General features: G+C 41.8%; 2 protein-coding genes across 5 annotated transcripts in view; one reads left to right on the forward strand and one right to left on the reverse strand.

The window, feature by feature from the left end:
- Positions 1-785: 785 nt before the first annotated feature.
- On the reverse strand, positions 786-10,524 carry naa35 (N-alpha-acetyltransferase 35, NatC auxiliary subunit). Its single transcript, XM_086030588.1, has 23 exons — positions 10,379-10,524; positions 9,071-9,199; positions 8,960-8,993; positions 8,751-8,865; positions 8,210-8,284; positions 7,954-8,121; positions 7,804-7,870; positions 7,671-7,714; positions 7,540-7,590; positions 6,128-6,211; positions 5,933-6,047; positions 5,655-5,833; positions 4,703-4,762; positions 4,120-4,226; positions 3,693-3,759; positions 3,504-3,602; positions 3,171-3,349; positions 2,940-3,076; positions 2,180-2,247; positions 1,964-2,104; positions 1,562-1,684; positions 1,143-1,223; positions 786-1,074 (listed from the first exon to the last, which is right to left on the reverse strand). Exons 2-23 carry the CDS (start codon positions 9,189-9,191, stop codon positions 1,015-1,017), a joined length of 2,175 nt encoding a protein of 724 aa, XP_085886714.1. The 5' UTR covers positions 9,192-9,199; positions 10,379-10,524; the 3' UTR covers positions 786-1,014.
- The window catches only part of agtpbp1 (ATP/GTP binding carboxypeptidase 1), a 37,047-nt gene continuing 30,336 nt past the window's right edge, over positions 10,520-17,230 (forward strand). For 2 of the 4 annotated variants that reach the window (XM_086030584.1, XM_086030586.1), the window contains exons 1-4: positions 10,520-10,834; positions 12,352-12,427; positions 13,475-13,533; positions 17,058-17,188. In XM_086030584.1, the coding sequence (XP_085886710.1) occupies positions 12,422-12,427; positions 13,475-13,533; positions 17,058-17,188 (196 nt within the window). In that variant the 5' untranslated portion in view covers positions 10,520-10,834; positions 12,352-12,421. The remainder of the gene's footprint in view (positions 10,835-12,351; positions 12,428-13,474; positions 13,534-17,057; positions 17,189-17,230) is intronic. The other 2 variants (XM_086030587.1, XM_086030585.1) reach the window with 2 other exon arrangements.

Here is a 17,230-nt window from a genome sequence, read left to right on the forward strand (position 1 = left end):
CTCATATGAAAATATTTGAGTTTTTAGGTAAACGTCTAAAATGAGATTACTTGAACATTTTACTTTCTTAAAATTTATATTAAAAAATGTTTTAAATTTGAAGTCCAACACACTAAATTTTTTAAAACTAAAATGAAAATACTGATTTCATTTTTTTTCCGACCACCACTTATCATTTGTAAATATAATTTACATACTGAAAAGAAAAAATATATATATTTACGATAAATGTGTTTTAGATCAAATCAATTCCACTTCAAGTATACTGTACATATTTATTGAGCATTAAAATGAAAAAGGCAGACTAACTGATATTTATAATTCAGTTGAACCATTGCTAATATTTTTTACTTTTTATTTTGTGGCATGCAGTCTGTGGCGAAGTTATAGTTATGGTAGTGATGCGATTAGTTGCACTTTATCCTGTATGTCTGTAATTTTGGCAAATGATTCCATAAATCCACCTTACCTGTAATTATCCATGCGGCCCTGCAACTTGGATGTGGCAAGTTCCCTTGGACCACAGGAACCACTCGGGAGCCGGACAGGAAGTGACATAGGTTTTAACGGTAACGCCGTTAAATGAAGCGACCTATCAGTGTCAATATGCATGTTACACATCTAACGAGAGTTTACCGGCATTGTTCTGTACGCCAGAATTCTTAGTCAAAGTTCTAAGATGCCAGAGATAAATGTTTTAACTTTTTTTTTTTTTTTTTTATACTCACGAATGACTGTTGACAATGAAAGAACTATTTATCCTGCTCATCTGAAAACAGATATACTTATTATTTGAAATATTTTATTGGTCATTTTCATACATTTTTTTGTCCCTTTGACTCAGCAAGGTGGGAGGGCAACACCCTGGCGCCCGCTTTTGACGGAGCCGCCACTGGTCTAACACTTACATTGGCAACACAAACGCACGCACACAATTTACAGTTGCGTCACAAACGCACACACACAGTTGCAATGGGTGGATCAGAAGCGCAGCAGGCGATTGTATCCGTAGCGTCACATGATCTTGACCACAGGGAAGTACTTGTGAGCCGTGAAGTCAAATTCAGGCAACACCTGATGATTAGAATACAATGGAATTCAAGTGATACGGTGGTATTATTAAGAAATTAAGTCATCCATACCATGGTCTCCTTCTTGTGTCCTCCAGCCAGGAGTTTGGTCACCACAAAGTTGGGTTTGGCTACTCTCAAGATACCGTTCACCTGCGGTCACACAACACAAATGTGTGTATGTTTCATCATCCAACCTACATGTATTATACATGTGTGCACACCAGAAGCAGCACACCGTCAATTGAATTAAAGCAAAAAAGTTCACCGGTTAATTCTTTACATTATTTTTAAGTTATTAATATATGTTTTGATATAATAAAAAACTGTAGAGTGATATTTTTCTTATGAATATGCCCAAAAAAATGCTTGTTGGTGTTTTTGTTTTGTTGTTGTTGGGGAGGGATTAATGGCATTTCCATTCATTTGCGACCTGAGTGATTTGGAACAACTTAAAAAGTCATAAAGCCAAATTAAATGAATGTAAAAACCTCCGGGTCTGGGCTGGGGACGTTTTCCAGGAATAACTTGGCCTGCTGGAAGTGTTTGCTGGCAGCCAGGTAGAGATCGGCTGAGCCCGGAGCAGGATTGTACTTCTTCAGGTCAGACATTTCCTATGGGGTAGGGGTGGAGGGAGTTCATTGTTTACATGCTCACTGAACTGAAGTCTCACAAGGTTTGCCGACACGATGTTTACGATGACGCTTTGAAGGTTAAAGCAATTTGTTTTCCATGGAAGCGGCATAAATAACAAATATAATAGATACCTTTACCTTCAATATTTCAAAATTCCCCATCTTAACTTCCTGTGGAAATTTACAGGAAATGCCCCGGCCTTTTACAACTCAAATCCTGAGAAAAGAAGCAGACGACTCCAAACCAAAAGCACCCACCTTGAACTGTATGTAGTGAACAGGCGGGGGTGTGACGACGCTGTTGAAGGGTGCGAAGCGGTGCTCGTAGCGAACCTGCTCACTGTCCAGCTCAAACTGAGGCTTGCGCACCTTGCCGTCCATGTCCAGCGCCACCATTGTCTGACCACACGGCGGACGAGGGTTACTAATGTACTTGCTGAGGGGAGTCCAAAGAAAAGGGGGGCGGTGTGGTACCTTGTACATGCCGGCACACATGTTCTGGTAGGCTTGACTCATGGTGATCTCTTTGCTCAGGGGGCGAACTGCACACAAATGGTGACGTCATTCACGGAGGTCATGACTTTCTTTTTTTCAATATCAATTCAGAATAACGCAAAACATAGGTTCTGGTTCATTACTAAAATTCACAAAATTAAACCTTTTTTTTTTTCTATTTTCATCGGGTTGTTGATGGGGAGAAAAATTACTAGTTATTTAAATTGCATTTTTATGTAATACACATTAGCTCCTTTTTCTGCGTGAGGACCAATACATGCAATTCAAATATATAACATTTAAATAATGAAATATATATAAAAATAAACGATATATTATATAAAATACATTTGATCTAAAATGGAAATACTTGAATATACAAAATGTTTTTAAAAAATTACAAAATTTACTGTAATTTATATTGTCTCTAATAAAATGCTAAAACATTTCCATAAAGTACATTATATACTACGCTGCAGGAATGCTAAATTGTTAAAGTGCTTTTTTCATGGGGGAAAATGTGTTAATCAGACTAGTTATTTATATTTGTGCAGTTTTCTGCTTGGAACATAAACTTGTCTGAAGGTTGAGCCTCATGTGAAGGTTGTTTGCTTGTGTTGAAAAACGTAAATAGCGAATAGGGTTCTTTGTCCGTGTGCTTAGAAACAACAGAAAATACATCAATCCAAAACTCAGGGATTTTCACAATTCAAGGCTGCCCCACCCCCCGACGAGGTACCTTTCTTCTTTTTCTTGCTCTTTTTACTGCTGCGTCCCTTCACCTGTTCCTCCAGGATCCTTTCCTCGGCCATCTGCGACGCATCCGCTCTGCTCAGCGTGGACATCAGCCAGGCATAGAGGAACTCCGACAGATACCTGCGCAGTGACTAGCTATTAGTCAGTTAGCCCGGCTATCGCGGCGCTATCGCGACAATCGCGACAATCGCGGCTATGGGCCTGAGCGGCGCACCAGTAGACGTAGTAGTACTCGTGCATGCTATACAGCTCCAGCTCAAAGCCGCTGAGCAGGTACTGGATCATGATCCTCAGGTTGTGGTAGAGGATCCAGGTTCCCAGGCAGGCCAGGTGCTGCCGCTGGGGCTCGTATTTGATCAGCAGGCTGAGCAGGGCTGCGTCAACCTTTTCCGCCTGCCAGGGGGAAGGTTGGTAAAGAGTTTTAAAATGCTACCATTAACATCAGTTCCTACCGGGTAAAAAAATAAAATAAAAGATAAATAAATTGATGATAGATATTTATTTGTGTATTGGTTGCTATTGTCAAGGTAAAAAAAAAAAAAATCACCTCATCTTGCAAGGTAGCGAACTCTTCCAGAATGTGACCCAGCTTGTCCCGCTGCCGAGCTCGGTTGTGTCCGTGGATCTGGATCAGGCTGCAGAACGGCTGACAAAATCAACCAGAAGACAACAGGACGGAAGTTAGGTCAGTAAAGGACAATGATTATGCCAGAAGCACAGAAGACAGCGGAGGTACCCTCGAACAGTGCGTGACAAAGGAGTCGATGTAGTCTTTGGCCTGGTGGTTGTTGAACAGACAGCACCTGCACACACAAAATACACTCAAATACTTCTTCTGGCGGGACAGCGGACGCCTCACAATCACAGATCCTGGGTTTGAATTTCTTTTGCGTGCACTCCTTGTGCGAATGTGATGAATATGTTGCTAGGGCAAATGAAAAACCTTTCCATGAGCATGCTCACTAAGGCTCTCTGAATAACAAACAAAGGCCGCTGGAGGGCGGCAACATAAAACAGCAAGCCATGGACAGGAAACAACAATACAATGAAACTCTGTATTCATTAGAAAAATGCATATTGGAACAAAGAGAAAGCAGGTGCACTACTGGATGTAGTGATGGCGTCAATGTGCAGTGTGTCAAGATAGAAAATAGCAGACTTACTTATATGAGAGGACGGGAGGACTGACAAAGTATCGGAGGGCGTCTTTGATCATGTCCTGCATCAGATGGGTGCCAAACACTTTCTTGTTGTCAATCAGGAAGGTCGTCTACATGGACCACAACAATCATTTTCATTGTCAGCAGTGTGTTAACAAGCTCAAAGTGGAAGTCAAGGCAAACATTTTTTTTTTTTTCAAGAATAGGTTCTTGGCAAGGGCACTAGTTGAAACAAGGCATTCTGATAAATATTGCATTTGTAGAATAAGTGTTCATCCACTCGTTTTTAGCCATCTCCGGGGGCGGCCATTTTGTCTTCCGTCGACTGAAGATGACATCACAACTGCTCACAACCACCAATCGCGGCTCAGAATCAGAAAACAGGTCAGCCGTGATTGGTGGTTGTGAGCAGTTGTGATGTCATTTTCGGAAGACAAAATGGCTAAAAACGAGTGCATTTTGCTGCTTAACTTATATTCCACAAACGCAAAATGAATCAGAATGCCGTGTTTCAACTAAAGGGCCCGCTGGGAACATATTCTTGAAAAAAATGTGTTTGGGTTGAGTTTAACAGGCATGAGCTCACCTGAAGTAGAGATCTGGACAGCACGCAAGGCGACTGTTCGCTGAACTCACAGAAGAAGTCCTGTTCAGTGTAGCAAACATAATAAACCAGAAGACATACACTATATAAAAAGACACACTTTTAAAAAAAAAAAATACTTTTCCTGTTTAAGGTCAATTAGGATTAGCAAGATTCACAACCAACCTTTTTTTGATCCAGTCACCCAATTTTACACTTTTTACACTAAACATTTGGGCCTTGGCAGAGGTCTGGCTTGAACTGTTTATTTGTTCCTGCTTTTGCATTGGCCTTTTGATGAAGAATACGCGTCATTAGGTACCGTATTTTCCGGACTACAAGTCGCGGTTTTCCCCCCATAGTTTGGCCGGGGGTGCGACTTATACTCCGGAGTGACTTATGTGTGAAATAATTCACACATTATTACCTGTATATCATTTCACATGTTATTTTAACCCACATAAAGAAACATAAAGATAAATCCTAAAAGCTATTATTCATCAGCCAGCCACACACACACACGTGCGCATGGAGCGGAGGAGACGAACAAAGAGATAATTACGACCGAATACAAAAATACTTTTGGAGACTTGGAAACATTCTACATGGTCGGCGATAAATAAAAGATTTATTTAATCGATCTACGACCGTTTTGGTGAGTTTAAAGTTATCTTACCGTAACTTTCATGTGTGAAGGTTAGCTAAATGTAGCTCGTGGAAATGATGTGTACTAAGCACACAACTTTATTAATTTGATTTATATGGACACATTTATTTGCGTTACGCGACAGAGACAACTTGGATTCCGAGAAGGGGTGGAAGGGGGTCGACTTATACTCCAGTGCGACTTATATATGTTTTATTTTCTTCTGTATTATGCATTTTATGGCTGGTGCGACTTGTACTCCGGAGCGACGTATAGTCCGGAAAATACGGTAACATGCCCCGCCACTACCAGAATGCCGTGCAGGTTGGTGGTGTTGATGACGTCGCAGACGGTCTTGATGCGCTCGATGAGCTTGCCGAAGTAGGCCACCATGTCCTCCCTCTTGATGATCTTGGCGTAGCGAGGGAAGGTGGGTGGCAGCAGGCGCTGGTTGACCAGTGGTTCGAAGCCCATCATGATGGGGTGATCTGCCGTTCGAATCATTAAAAAAAAAAATAGTTTAAGAAGTCATTCTTATTAAAAACACATTATTAGTCACACATGTGAGCTTGTATGCTTTTGTTAACCTCCTTTGGTGGTGTCATTCTGTGACTGGATGCCGTGCTGCACACTAGAATGAATGGCTGACAGGAGGTCAGCTGCCTGGGCGACAATCTTCTGGGCCTCCCCCACCGAGCTGGTCTGTTACGCAACACAAACGCGTCGCTCACTGCCGTGCATGTCACTGTGTGTCTTCTCCAAGTGGAACTCAGCCAAGTTACCTCTTTCTTGGTGAAGGCGATCAGTGCAGTTAAGAGAAGACGCGTGAACTTGATGCGGTTGAACAACGCCAAGTATTGCTGGTGCTGGAAGTGGCAGGAGCAGCAATTTAGGGAACATTAGCAGCAAGTCAGCGTTAGGAACAGCCACACAGGAAAAGGATGGCCAAAGAACGGCAAGTCAGGGACAAGAATGCAAGTGGAAACAGGAAGTCGGGCACAAGAGCAGCAAGTCGGTGTCAGCAACTCCGTCAGGATCAGGTCAGAAAGTCACAGACAGAGACTGAAAGTCAGGTCAGGGAATTTAAAGTCATTGACAAAAACAACAAGTTCGGAACTCGAACAGCAAGACAGGGACAGGGGCAACGATATATTAACATCAAGTCGAAGGCACGGCAAGTCAAGGACAGGAACACAAGTGGAAACACAAAGTCAGTCCCGGCAACTTCAAGTCAGGATCAGGATCAGAAAGTCAGAGACAGAAACAGAAAGTCAAGACAGGAGCGGTAATGACATGAATGGAAAGTCATTGGCAGGAACAGGGACAAATATTAAGCAACAGGAAGTTGAAGGCACAGAAAGTCAGGGACATAAACCGAGTTGGGAAGAGGTCCAGCCAGTCGGTGATATGAACAGCACAAGTACAAGCACAGCAAATTAGGGACAGGAAGTCGAATGAACAGCAAGTCAGGAACATGAACAGCATACCAAAGACAGGAAAGGCTAGTCAGGCACAGGGACAGGACAACAAGATAGGGGTAGGAAAAGCAAGACAAACAGTAAGTCAAAGGAACAGCAAGTCAAGGAAAGGAATGCAAGTCGTGAATTGAAGTGTCAAGCACAGGAACAGCAAGTCAGAAACACTAACAGGATCACAAAGTCCGGGACAGGAACAGCGAGTTGAAAAAACAAGGAAAGAACAGGAAGTCAGAAACATGAACGGAAGTCTGGAACAGCAACTTGGGGACAGGAACAGGAATAGGATCAGAAAGTCAGGTTCAGGAACAGCATATCAAAGAAATCAATGGCAAGTCAGATACAGGAACAGTAATTCACGACTAGTTGAAGGAAGGTTAAGTCAGAGACAGAAACCACATCAGGGATAAGTGCAGTGACACAGAACAGGAACAAGTCGGGAACATGATCTGGTTTCCCTTGCAAGTCATATTCATGAGTCACAGAAAATATTTGCTGTCCGTGCAGAGAAAGGGAGCTACATGTTTATTTAGTTTCTACGAGACAATAAAAAGTAGTGATGAATGGCCGACTACTCAATCATAAAAAAAAAAAAAAAAAAAGCATCACCGGTCTCGCTCCTTGTAGGGAGCCTCCATTATTCAACAGTCAGAAACACATTCATAGCTAACCACACGCTAATCTGCAAGCGTTCGTGTCTCCAAAAGACAATCAATCACCTCCAACTCCACCTCGGGGTCCCGCTGCTCGCCCTGGCGACTGCGTGTGCTCTGAAAGGGGGAACACGTAACAAAACATAAAAACGCCGAAGGAGGCAGCAGTCGCCTGGCAAATTTGATTGAAAAGTTACCTTGACTTTCCTCTGTAACTCGTCCTCCACATCTTTCAGCATACCTGAGAGACAAGTGAGGCGACATTATCGACCTTTGCTCTCGTTGACCTCATTTTATGAGACAACGCGGGAACGAGTAAAAACGCCATACCTGTCACCCGCAGGTCTGTGACATTGTTGGCCATCCTGAAGCCGTACGTCATGGCCTGGAAGTCCTCCTGGACAAACAGAGAGCAGATGTCACCCAGCCGCCGGGTTTGCGCTCCCACACAGCCTTCAAGATGTCAACCTCACCGCCCACCTCTTCAAACACAGCTGCCTTGTTGACTTTCTCCCGTGCGATGTCACAAATTTTCAAGGTGCCCAGGGCGAAGGCCTTGAGGGCGGGTTCCTCGATCAGGTCCGGGTTGTGGACATACAGGCAGGTGAACACCGTCTGGGCCAGGGAGTGGCCCTCCAGCCATGTGATCTGCACGCGGTCACGTGTACAGTGCATGATAAAACGTCCACATGTGTACATTTGTGACGGATTGTTGATTGTTCAGCGGGAGACTCACCAAACAGCAGAAGCACGTGTCCATGATTCCGATGAGTTCAGGAAGGCTCAGATCTTTCACTTTGATGGCGTGTTCCTACGCGGAATAAAACGGACACTTACGAGAACATTTAAGTCTTTTCACAGTCCGGCCATTCAATCCCAGGAATCTATTTATATTTTTTTTCCAAATTTTTTCAAACGTTTGGGTGAAAGAGGGTCTGAAAATGTCTGGCAGTGAATGAGTTAAATAGGGTTTCAAACAAGGGTTAGAGTTTCAGGGACAGGATTTCTAATTTGGGTTTCACGCCGGGGTTGTGGTTTAAAATTAGGGTTTCAAAACACGGTTTTAAGCCTGGTTTAGGGTTTCACATTACAGCTTCAAGCCTGGGTTCGAATTTCAAATAGGGGTTTCGATTTCAAGCCTGTCTTAGGGTTTCAAGTTTGAGTTAGGCTTTCAAATGAAGATTTAAAGCCTGTTGTAGGGGAAAATGGTTTATAGAGCACATTAAATTGACTGTGAATGAAATATTCACATGCCCTCAAAGAGAGCATTGGTGTACCTTGATGGCTTGCTCAAAGTTGAGCACTTTCCTGTTGACTTGGTTTCCAATCATCCCGGCATCCATTTTGGGATCCATCATCTCGATGGCCGACATGGCCTCAAACAAGCCGAACCTGCCACCATTAGAAAAGAAAAGTGTTTTTTTTTTTTGCTATGAATACACTTGGATCTACTCTGTATGACTATCCCAGTACTTTCCATACTTACAGCTTGTCATGAAGCAACTCCCCAAGGCTCAATTCTGTATATATAAAATAAAGGTACCGTACATGTAAAAACAGGGGAAAACAGATCTATATTATGTCCATTATTATGTACCTTTACAGGAACTCTTGAAATCATGGGTGATATCCACCCAGTTGGCATTGTTCTTCATCTTTTCCGGGATGCCCAGACCCCAGCCGCCATCATCCTCCTCCACCGACGACTTCATCACCATTGTTACAACTACGCATTCATACAGAGAGGACTAGATTAGACACTATTAGAATAGACATTATATCCCTACGTATCGAATCTATACGCTACTCGTGCATCGCACGTAGAGGCAAGTCATTGTAGAAGGCTAGGAAGAAGTCTAAAATTGTGTCAATTGCATGCTTGGCTGCACTAGATACCATTGTTAACTGCAAAAGGGGAGAACGCTCACTGATCACTGCTATACCATGTCTATTTGAATTAAGATAACAATTACTACAGTCACACTACAAGAGATTCGCAAGAGCATTTATTAATTTATTTATTACTGCATTACTTGCTACATGTCAAACTGTGTTAGAATAGCAATTGAAGCTACAGTCAATTAACTACTGAGACGTTTGACATCCTTGTAGAACATTCATGAGAAGGAAACTCCATTTCAGATGAAATAAAAAAATAGTGACAGTTCACAACAACATGACTTCTACAACTAACACAAGTAACGTAGAGAGAGAGAGAAAATGAAAAAGGTCGATAGATGCACATATTAAATTAGCTCATATTTTGTCTGAAGCTAACGCAATTTTTAAAAACGGATTTCAAACAGGGATAAGGATTTTAATTTGGGGTTAAAGCCAATGTTTGAGTTTCAAAACGGGGTTTCAAACAAGGGTTTGAAGACAACGTCGGGGTTTCAAACTTGGATTAGGGTTTGAATGAAGGATCATGATCTCAAACTAGGGTTTCAAATCAGACTGAAATGTCTAACTGGATTCGGATGATGACTACAGTCAATTATTATCGCTGAGATTCACAAGATCAACTCATCAGAGGAGTTACTACTTTAGCCATATTCTAATCTAGAAGATTCGTGCAAGTGTATTTTACTTGCCAACTAAATACACAAATACTGACAGTTCACAATACCATGATATATATATTGCAACAACAAGATAGAAATGTGTACACATTACACTACACTACACTGTTTAGTTAATGCAAGTAAATGACTCCAGGGATATAGACAATGCGACAAAAAAGGCACGGATTTAAATAAAGATGCAGATCTAGCTAGAGGCAGTAATGCTAAATAGGATATGTTGGCCAAGCTAACTTGTTTATAATTACTGATTTAACCCTCCAACGCCTCACAAATGAATAATAACAGTATAAAATGTGTTGCTTTGACTGAAAATGGAGACATACCTTATTGTTTTGTGATAGCCATGTAGCTTTAGCAGAAAGACTTCACGGGAACTGCCCCCTGGACGCAATGATATGACGTCAGCAGCAAACGCAAACTGCCGGGGTTTGTAGTTTTTTTGCATCCCGCTCAAAAATCAGCGCCTGCAGTACGCTTTCCGCTTGTAATTCACCTCGCGATGCGGAATATTATGCAATTAGTGTTGTATTTGGTGACGACTATGGCGCACTGGCTGTATCAAAGGCGTTTAAGCACGTAAAACCGCAGTGAGAGTCGTACTCTCGCGTGGCTCGCTCACTTTGACAGCCTCTCTCTCTCTCTGACAGTCTTGGGGCTGCCCCTCATCACAACATCACCAGGGCGTTTCACACAGCCAGACGACACACACTCTTACGGGATAAACACACCCTTTGGCTGCTGCTGTTATCTCAAGAAGACAGCCGTTCCTTGCAACGCAGGTAAGTCATGCTCATCCCCTTAACGTCACCGCGCGGGCTGACCGCTTTGTCTAAACGCGGCGGGGTCGTTCTGAAAATCGGCTTTATTGTCAGCGCAGTCCCGTGTTAGCTGACTCGTCCCTGGCGGCAGGTGCAACGGCCCCGGCCCGCTAACCCTTGTAGCCTCTTTTTTTTTTTATTACGCCTTTCCAGACAGCTATGGCGACATAGTTAACAGCGACGACTTCACGTTTCATCTGCGTTGTTATTTGACTTTGCTTCCGTGGTGGAATTACAAGGGGGTCATCGGATGGCTATCAGCCATCTGTCAAAATTACAATGGCTGTCAAGTGACAAGTAATAACCTATGCTACTAACAACAACGTCACGCTCGCTTGATAAATACTTCAAAAAGGCTGAGAAACCTGCAAGTGTAAGTCCAAAAGGCCCCCAACACAAACGTGCTCATGTCTAATAACAATAAAAAGGAAGTCCCCAATTCCCATTCCTTGCTTCTACCCCTATTTTCTTTTGTTTTGCAGTTATATTGGTCAACGTTTGCTTTATGTCACACTTTATCACTCCAAAACCTTAACTAGAAATATAGATTTTTTCCTCATGCAGACTCCAATTTAGTAAAATGCATCAATAATGGGCAATTTAGTGTATAAAATGCACGAGTGTGCTACATATTGTATAGACAGCACTTAATTATTTTATGTATTTATTTTTAGAAAGGAGTCATGCTTTGCTTTGACTTGTGGGGAACAAAGGAGATATGGGTGTTGTATGGCAGCAGTTTGGTAGTACTGACCAAATCTTCAGGAAAGACAGTTCAAGCTGTTTGATGCCACTCCCAGTTAAGTTTACTGTCAAATAAGAAATTCAAACAAAAAGACACAATTTGTTTTCAAAACAACCACATAACATGTCTGCTAACTTAATGCTAATGAATAGCGATTAATGGCGGTGTTATATAGGGATCAGATGTTTGTACACAAACGCTGCAGTAACATATGTAGACAAGACAACATAACAATACTCACAGGCTCATGTATTCTTTACCCTATGTGAAAAACAGGTAAGATTACTGCAGATCAGAGTTGGGTATTTTACAAAAAAAAATCCCAGTCCGTTTATCGGCTTCCACCCACAGCTGGGGTACCCTTCCGCCGTCCGTTTATCCGCCATGTTGTCCGTCCGGACCAAATAGTAATCGCCTATCGGATGGTCCTTCTATCAATTTACACGCGCTTCCGTCAGCGCTTCTGTTGACCAAACCCATCTCCCCTCCCACCAAAAACAAAAACAACCAAAAAACACACACATCATAGTCCAACAGATTGTGCATCGTTGCGGAGAGCTGGGACTGTATAGGAATTTTTGGGGGGGGGTTCACTGGAGCACCTCAGTAGTACAAAACAGTCTGGCATTACATTTTTTACTCGTCATCCATTGTCGTCAGGCAGGAGGGGTAGGGCCAAACGGAAAGCAAAAAAGAAAGAAAATGACTGAACTGGTTTCCCTCTTTGATGCAGGCAGTGGCCGGCAAGGATCAGGATTGTCATCTGTAACACCATATGGCACCCAACGAAATGTTTACTACATATGAAGGTAAAAGGCTTCACCTTGCTGGTGTTAATCTGGTCTTTTAGACAAGTTGAACCATCGTTCACATTTACCCCTCTGAGTTTTGGCTTCGGTAAACGAATAATGACTACATCCTTCATAGTGTCTGGAGTCGTTTCTGCAAGATCCATAGCAGCAGTGTTTACTCGGCATGTTTATAGATAAACGGGCAGAAAACAAGCAAGCTGCAGCACTAACAAGAGTCGCCTGTGAGCGTGCATCTACTTGTCTATGTTGACCCATTTCCGCATTGTGACATCACGCGGGCTAGGAATAGCGCTCGCTATGCTATTAGAACCCATTAGCTGACCAAAAACATGCCTGATGTAAAATACACGAATCAAGCATCAAACGAAACAATACTCATCAATATCAGGTTCTAGACGATCACATAGTCAGGCAACAATCCACTTCCGGAATGCCCAGCTCTGCTGCAGATTACTTGGTTACTTATACTAGTTCAATGAAAGAAACTCTTCTTTGTTTGTCTGGACGACTGAATTAAGGTCTTTTCACACTGCACTTGGTTTTCTTGGTGTTTGCTGTGGGGCAACAGGCATGGACGGCAGTGCAAACTTGCCCATATTTGGAAGATCTTGTGTTGCATGTAACCAGCACATACCATGCACCGCAACATTTCATCATAAACTACTGAAAACACAGAACATTTAAATTTATTATAATATGCACGGATCATGGAGCCCTTTGCCAAGAAAAGATGCGCCGGAACTAATGAAATAAATATATTAAAACAGTTGCCTCTGACAATTGTCAATGAAAATGGACTCGTTCCCATTTTGGTCCCCATACCACAGCAAAACAGCGTCATGTTGTCCTGCAATGACACATTGCACACTCAATAAAAGCATTATATAGTAAAGACTTAATATATAGCCTACTACTGATGCACTTCTAAAACGTTTTATGACTGGGCTTATCTTGCCTCTCAAGTGCTCCCGTATTGATTGGCTCTGTTCACTTAAATCACTTAGTTTTGAAACTACGTGCATTCAGTGTTTATTTCTTTCATAGATGACATGCCACGTTGATGTGACGAAAATGAACAAACCCAAGATGGCTTCAGAGAAGGGGTGAGTGTTGTTTTTTTTAAAAATTTTATTTTGAAGCGGAAGTCAATTCAAGCATTTACATTTTTAAAGAAAATGTTCCATGCAGGCCCACTAGTTGAAACAGAGCATTCTGACCAATATTGTGTTTGTGGAGTATGAGTTAAGCAACAAAATCCACCCATTTTTAGCCATCTGAGCAGGGGGGGGCGGCTATTTTGTCACTTCTGTCGACTGAAAATGACCTCACACACCCTCAGGGTTCAGATATTGATCAATCATAGCTCAGCTTCAGAAAACAGATGAGCCATGATTGCTCATTATCTGAGCCCTGAGCAACTGTGCTGTCATTTTCAGTCGACAGAAGTGACAAAATGGCCGCCCCCGGAGATGGCTAAAAACGGGTGGATTTTGCTGCTTAACTCATATTTCATATTAATCATATTGCCTTGTTTCAACTAGTGGGTCTGCATAGAACATATTCTTGAAAACAATACGTTTGGTTTGACTTTCGCTTTAAAAGCACAATTTCATCCAATCATAATGATGCAATTTTTCCCGTGTCGCAAGCATCTGCTCTCACTTACTGATACGCTCCCTCAAGTGTGTTGTAATACCTTTTGAACTCTCAGCATCAGTGCTTGTTTAGGTCCTGTTTTGGGGGTTTTGTGCACAAAAGCTTCACATGAAGGTTATGGGAAATTGTGCCTAGGCTTTTTGTCCTTGTCAGTATTCTCCATTTTCAAATGTATTATCTAAATGTGTTATATGAATTAAGTCATTCAAGCAGAGGTGGGCATTTTGTCAGACTGACCATTTTGCTGACGATTGACGGGACACTTTTTAAAAATGACGGACTAAGCACTGACGGAAGTGGGTTTTTTTCGTCCGTAGTTTAATTGTCACTAACCGCGTCCGTCATTGACGGATCTCTTAGTACGTCGCTGACGTTTTTTGTTTGGGGTGGGAATGTGCAGGTGTGAGAATGAGTGCCCACCCAGCCTGAAACAAAAAAAAAGCAACCAACAAGTAACATGGCACAGGAACTAGGCCCGCCAAAATAAAATAAAGTAATCCAGTACATATACACCACAAAAGCCACTGTATTGTGAGAGGAAAGAGAGCCCAATTTAATGGGGATAAAAATATTATGTCAAGTAAAAAAGTCTGAATATTATGAGAATAAAGTAATGAAATGCGGTATTACGAGTATAAAGTCTATATCTTTATGAGGAAACAGTTTATAAGAAGAGAATACCATTGTAATATAAGAAAAAAATGTAACATTTTATTATAATATAATGTAAATAAAGTATTAATATTTCAATAATCATATTATGAGAAAAAATACGTTTAAGAAATACACTAGTCATTTTTAATATGAAAAAATACTAATATTTAATATTTAAAGAAACAATTGTAAATTTACGACAATCAATTTGTAATATCAGGAGATTAACGTTTCAATATTCTGACCCGTGTCATTTTTTGGTAAACGTTTTTACAAAACTCAAATCACAATATATACCAGAAGAGTGCCGTAGTATTACAAGAAACAACTAGCAGTGAACAAAATGTAGTTACTCAAATAGAATAATTACCTACATTTTGAAAATGAGAATAAAGTTGCAAACATGCGAGAAAAAAGTCTGTACGAAGTTGGAAAAAAAGTTGTTATATTATGGGGAAAAAAATGAATTTCATACAATTACATTTGTCACAAGAAAATAACCTCACAAGAATAAGGCCATGGATTTATGAGGGAAAAAAATTGTATCACAAACAAATGTTCATTTATGAGAAAATTGAAGCAAAACCTCGCGATTGGCTGGCAACCAGTGGAAGGTGTACCCCGCCAACTGCCCGAAGACAGCTGGGATAGGCTCCAGCACGCCCCCACCACCCTCGTGCCTTAAGCGGTTCGAATAATGGATGGATGAATGAAACAAAACCCTTTTTCTACAAATTGAACCCTTTACGCGACACAATGTTATGAAATGTCGTGATATTATGAGAAGAGGTATTTCCAGAATACTTTAATGAGAAAAAAAAGAGTACAATTATGAGGAAATGATTTCATGTTTCATGCCCTCATGCCACTTCATGCATAACTGATGCAACGTGTTTATCTGGGCATGTATTGAACTCTCTAAGCGCTCGCTTGCCATTTGTTCTTGCGCTGTCCCCAGTGTGCACTCTTCTCTGCTGTGTCTTTATAAGGACATGGGGAACATTGAGCTGCGCTGGGTACAACTTGGATTCTCCTCTCCCATGCTTGCTGTTGCCGTACCAAGCAGCAACCTTTCACCCTGCTCGTCCAGCTGACCCAAAAGGCCCGCCGTTAACTTACTGAAATCGTGTCTACCAAAGTCCACAATGCAGACTGTGGTGTTTTGTTAGTTCTATAAATACCACTCGCCTATTTGATATCTGTCAAAACATGGCCGCTTTAGATTCAGCCTTGTGATGAATCATCCCCTCGAGGATTATAATTCAATTTTTGTTGAATCCGTGCGAAAGCTGTTGATTTATATCCTGTGTCATGTGTCATTTTGGAGGCCGAACTGTCTTTGAACTGAACAGGGTTAAACGAATAGAACACAAAAGTCTAAGTGGCTGGCCTCAGATGAACCTAATGTATCCCAATGGACATCCTCAGGCTGTTTTTCACAAACTTTTCAATACACAAATGAGTGGATGAAAGTATTGTTGTGCCCCCTTTTCCACTCTACAGTAGTACCAAGGAAAACTCCAAAAACACATCACATTGAACACATCAGTTGAGAAGAGACATGCTAAGTAACAATGGTGGGAGGAGACACGCTAAGTAACAATGGTGGCGAGTTAGAGTCTTTACTTACATTGTAGTTTTTACGTCTCAAATTTGATTCGGAAAGAGCCCCGGGGGCTGTTGTAGCAATGCGGAGACTGCGGGTACAATTCCTCTGAGCAGTGCCCAGAGATAAAACACAGAAACACATTTTGCTAACATTAGCCCGTGTGTTTATTTTTGTCTATTCTAGCCTGTGTATCCCCAAATTCAACAAATGCTGTATGCTCAGCCAAAGAACAACCAGCAGTGGTTTGTTCTCATGAAGTTTTCTGCGTGACAGTGCTTGGAAACCAGGAACTATACCTGGTTTTGCCGGTGGTAAAATAATGGATAAAAAACACTTCGGGGTCGGATCAAGTCATGCTAACAACAGCAGAGGAGAACAACGGTTTCCTGAATTTACTTCTCTGTAAGGATTTGATTCAGACTAAGACTAAGAGATGTTGCAATAAAGTGGAGTCTGTGGAGTAAAATAGCATCCAAAGCTAAAGTCCACAATAGGAAAAGCTAACGTCGCCCCGTGGGTTTATTTCTCCTCTGCACTCCTACATAGCAGGTAATGTTTCCGCACAGTCATCCATGGTCATATCAAGGTTCACTTTGCGGCCGATTTTTAAATTGTACACTATTATCATCAGGTTAGGAATGACAGGAATTCAGTCAAGAGTTGAGTGAATTCAATCGCATTTTACACGAGCGCTCATTTCCCTCCCAGTGTTCCCAGTAACTCCAGAGTGCAGATCCTGCTAGCCCAGCTGGAGAAGATGACTGGAGACTCCATGGTGAGGGATCCCGAGTCGGCGCGGCAGATAACCTCCAAGCTCCTGCATCTCGTGCAGACACAGGGTAAGCGCTAACGAATAATAATAATAATCTACACTCTTTATC

This window comes from Filicampus tigris, chromosome 5 (assembly GCF_054856515.1).
Source record: "Filicampus tigris isolate MCC_2025a chromosome 5, RoL_Ftig_1.0, whole genome shotgun sequence".
In the NCBI taxonomy this organism is placed as follows: domain Eukaryota; kingdom Metazoa; phylum Chordata; class Actinopteri; order Syngnathiformes; family Syngnathidae; genus Filicampus; species Filicampus tigris.

Coding starts and splice junctions, on each gene's coding strand:
- naa35 (XM_086030588.1), bottom strand. CDS start 9,191: ATGGTGATGAAGTCGTCGGTGGAGGAGGATGATGGCGGCTGGGGTCTG. Junction 6,212..7,539: donor ACCCCGAGGTGGAGTTGGAG/GTGATTGATTGT, acceptor TGCCACTTCCAG/CACCAGCAATACTTGGCGTT. Junction 3,603..3,692: donor TTGTCACGCACTGTTCGAGG/GTACCTCCGCTG, acceptor TGATTTTGTCAG/CCGTTCTGCAGCCTGATCCA.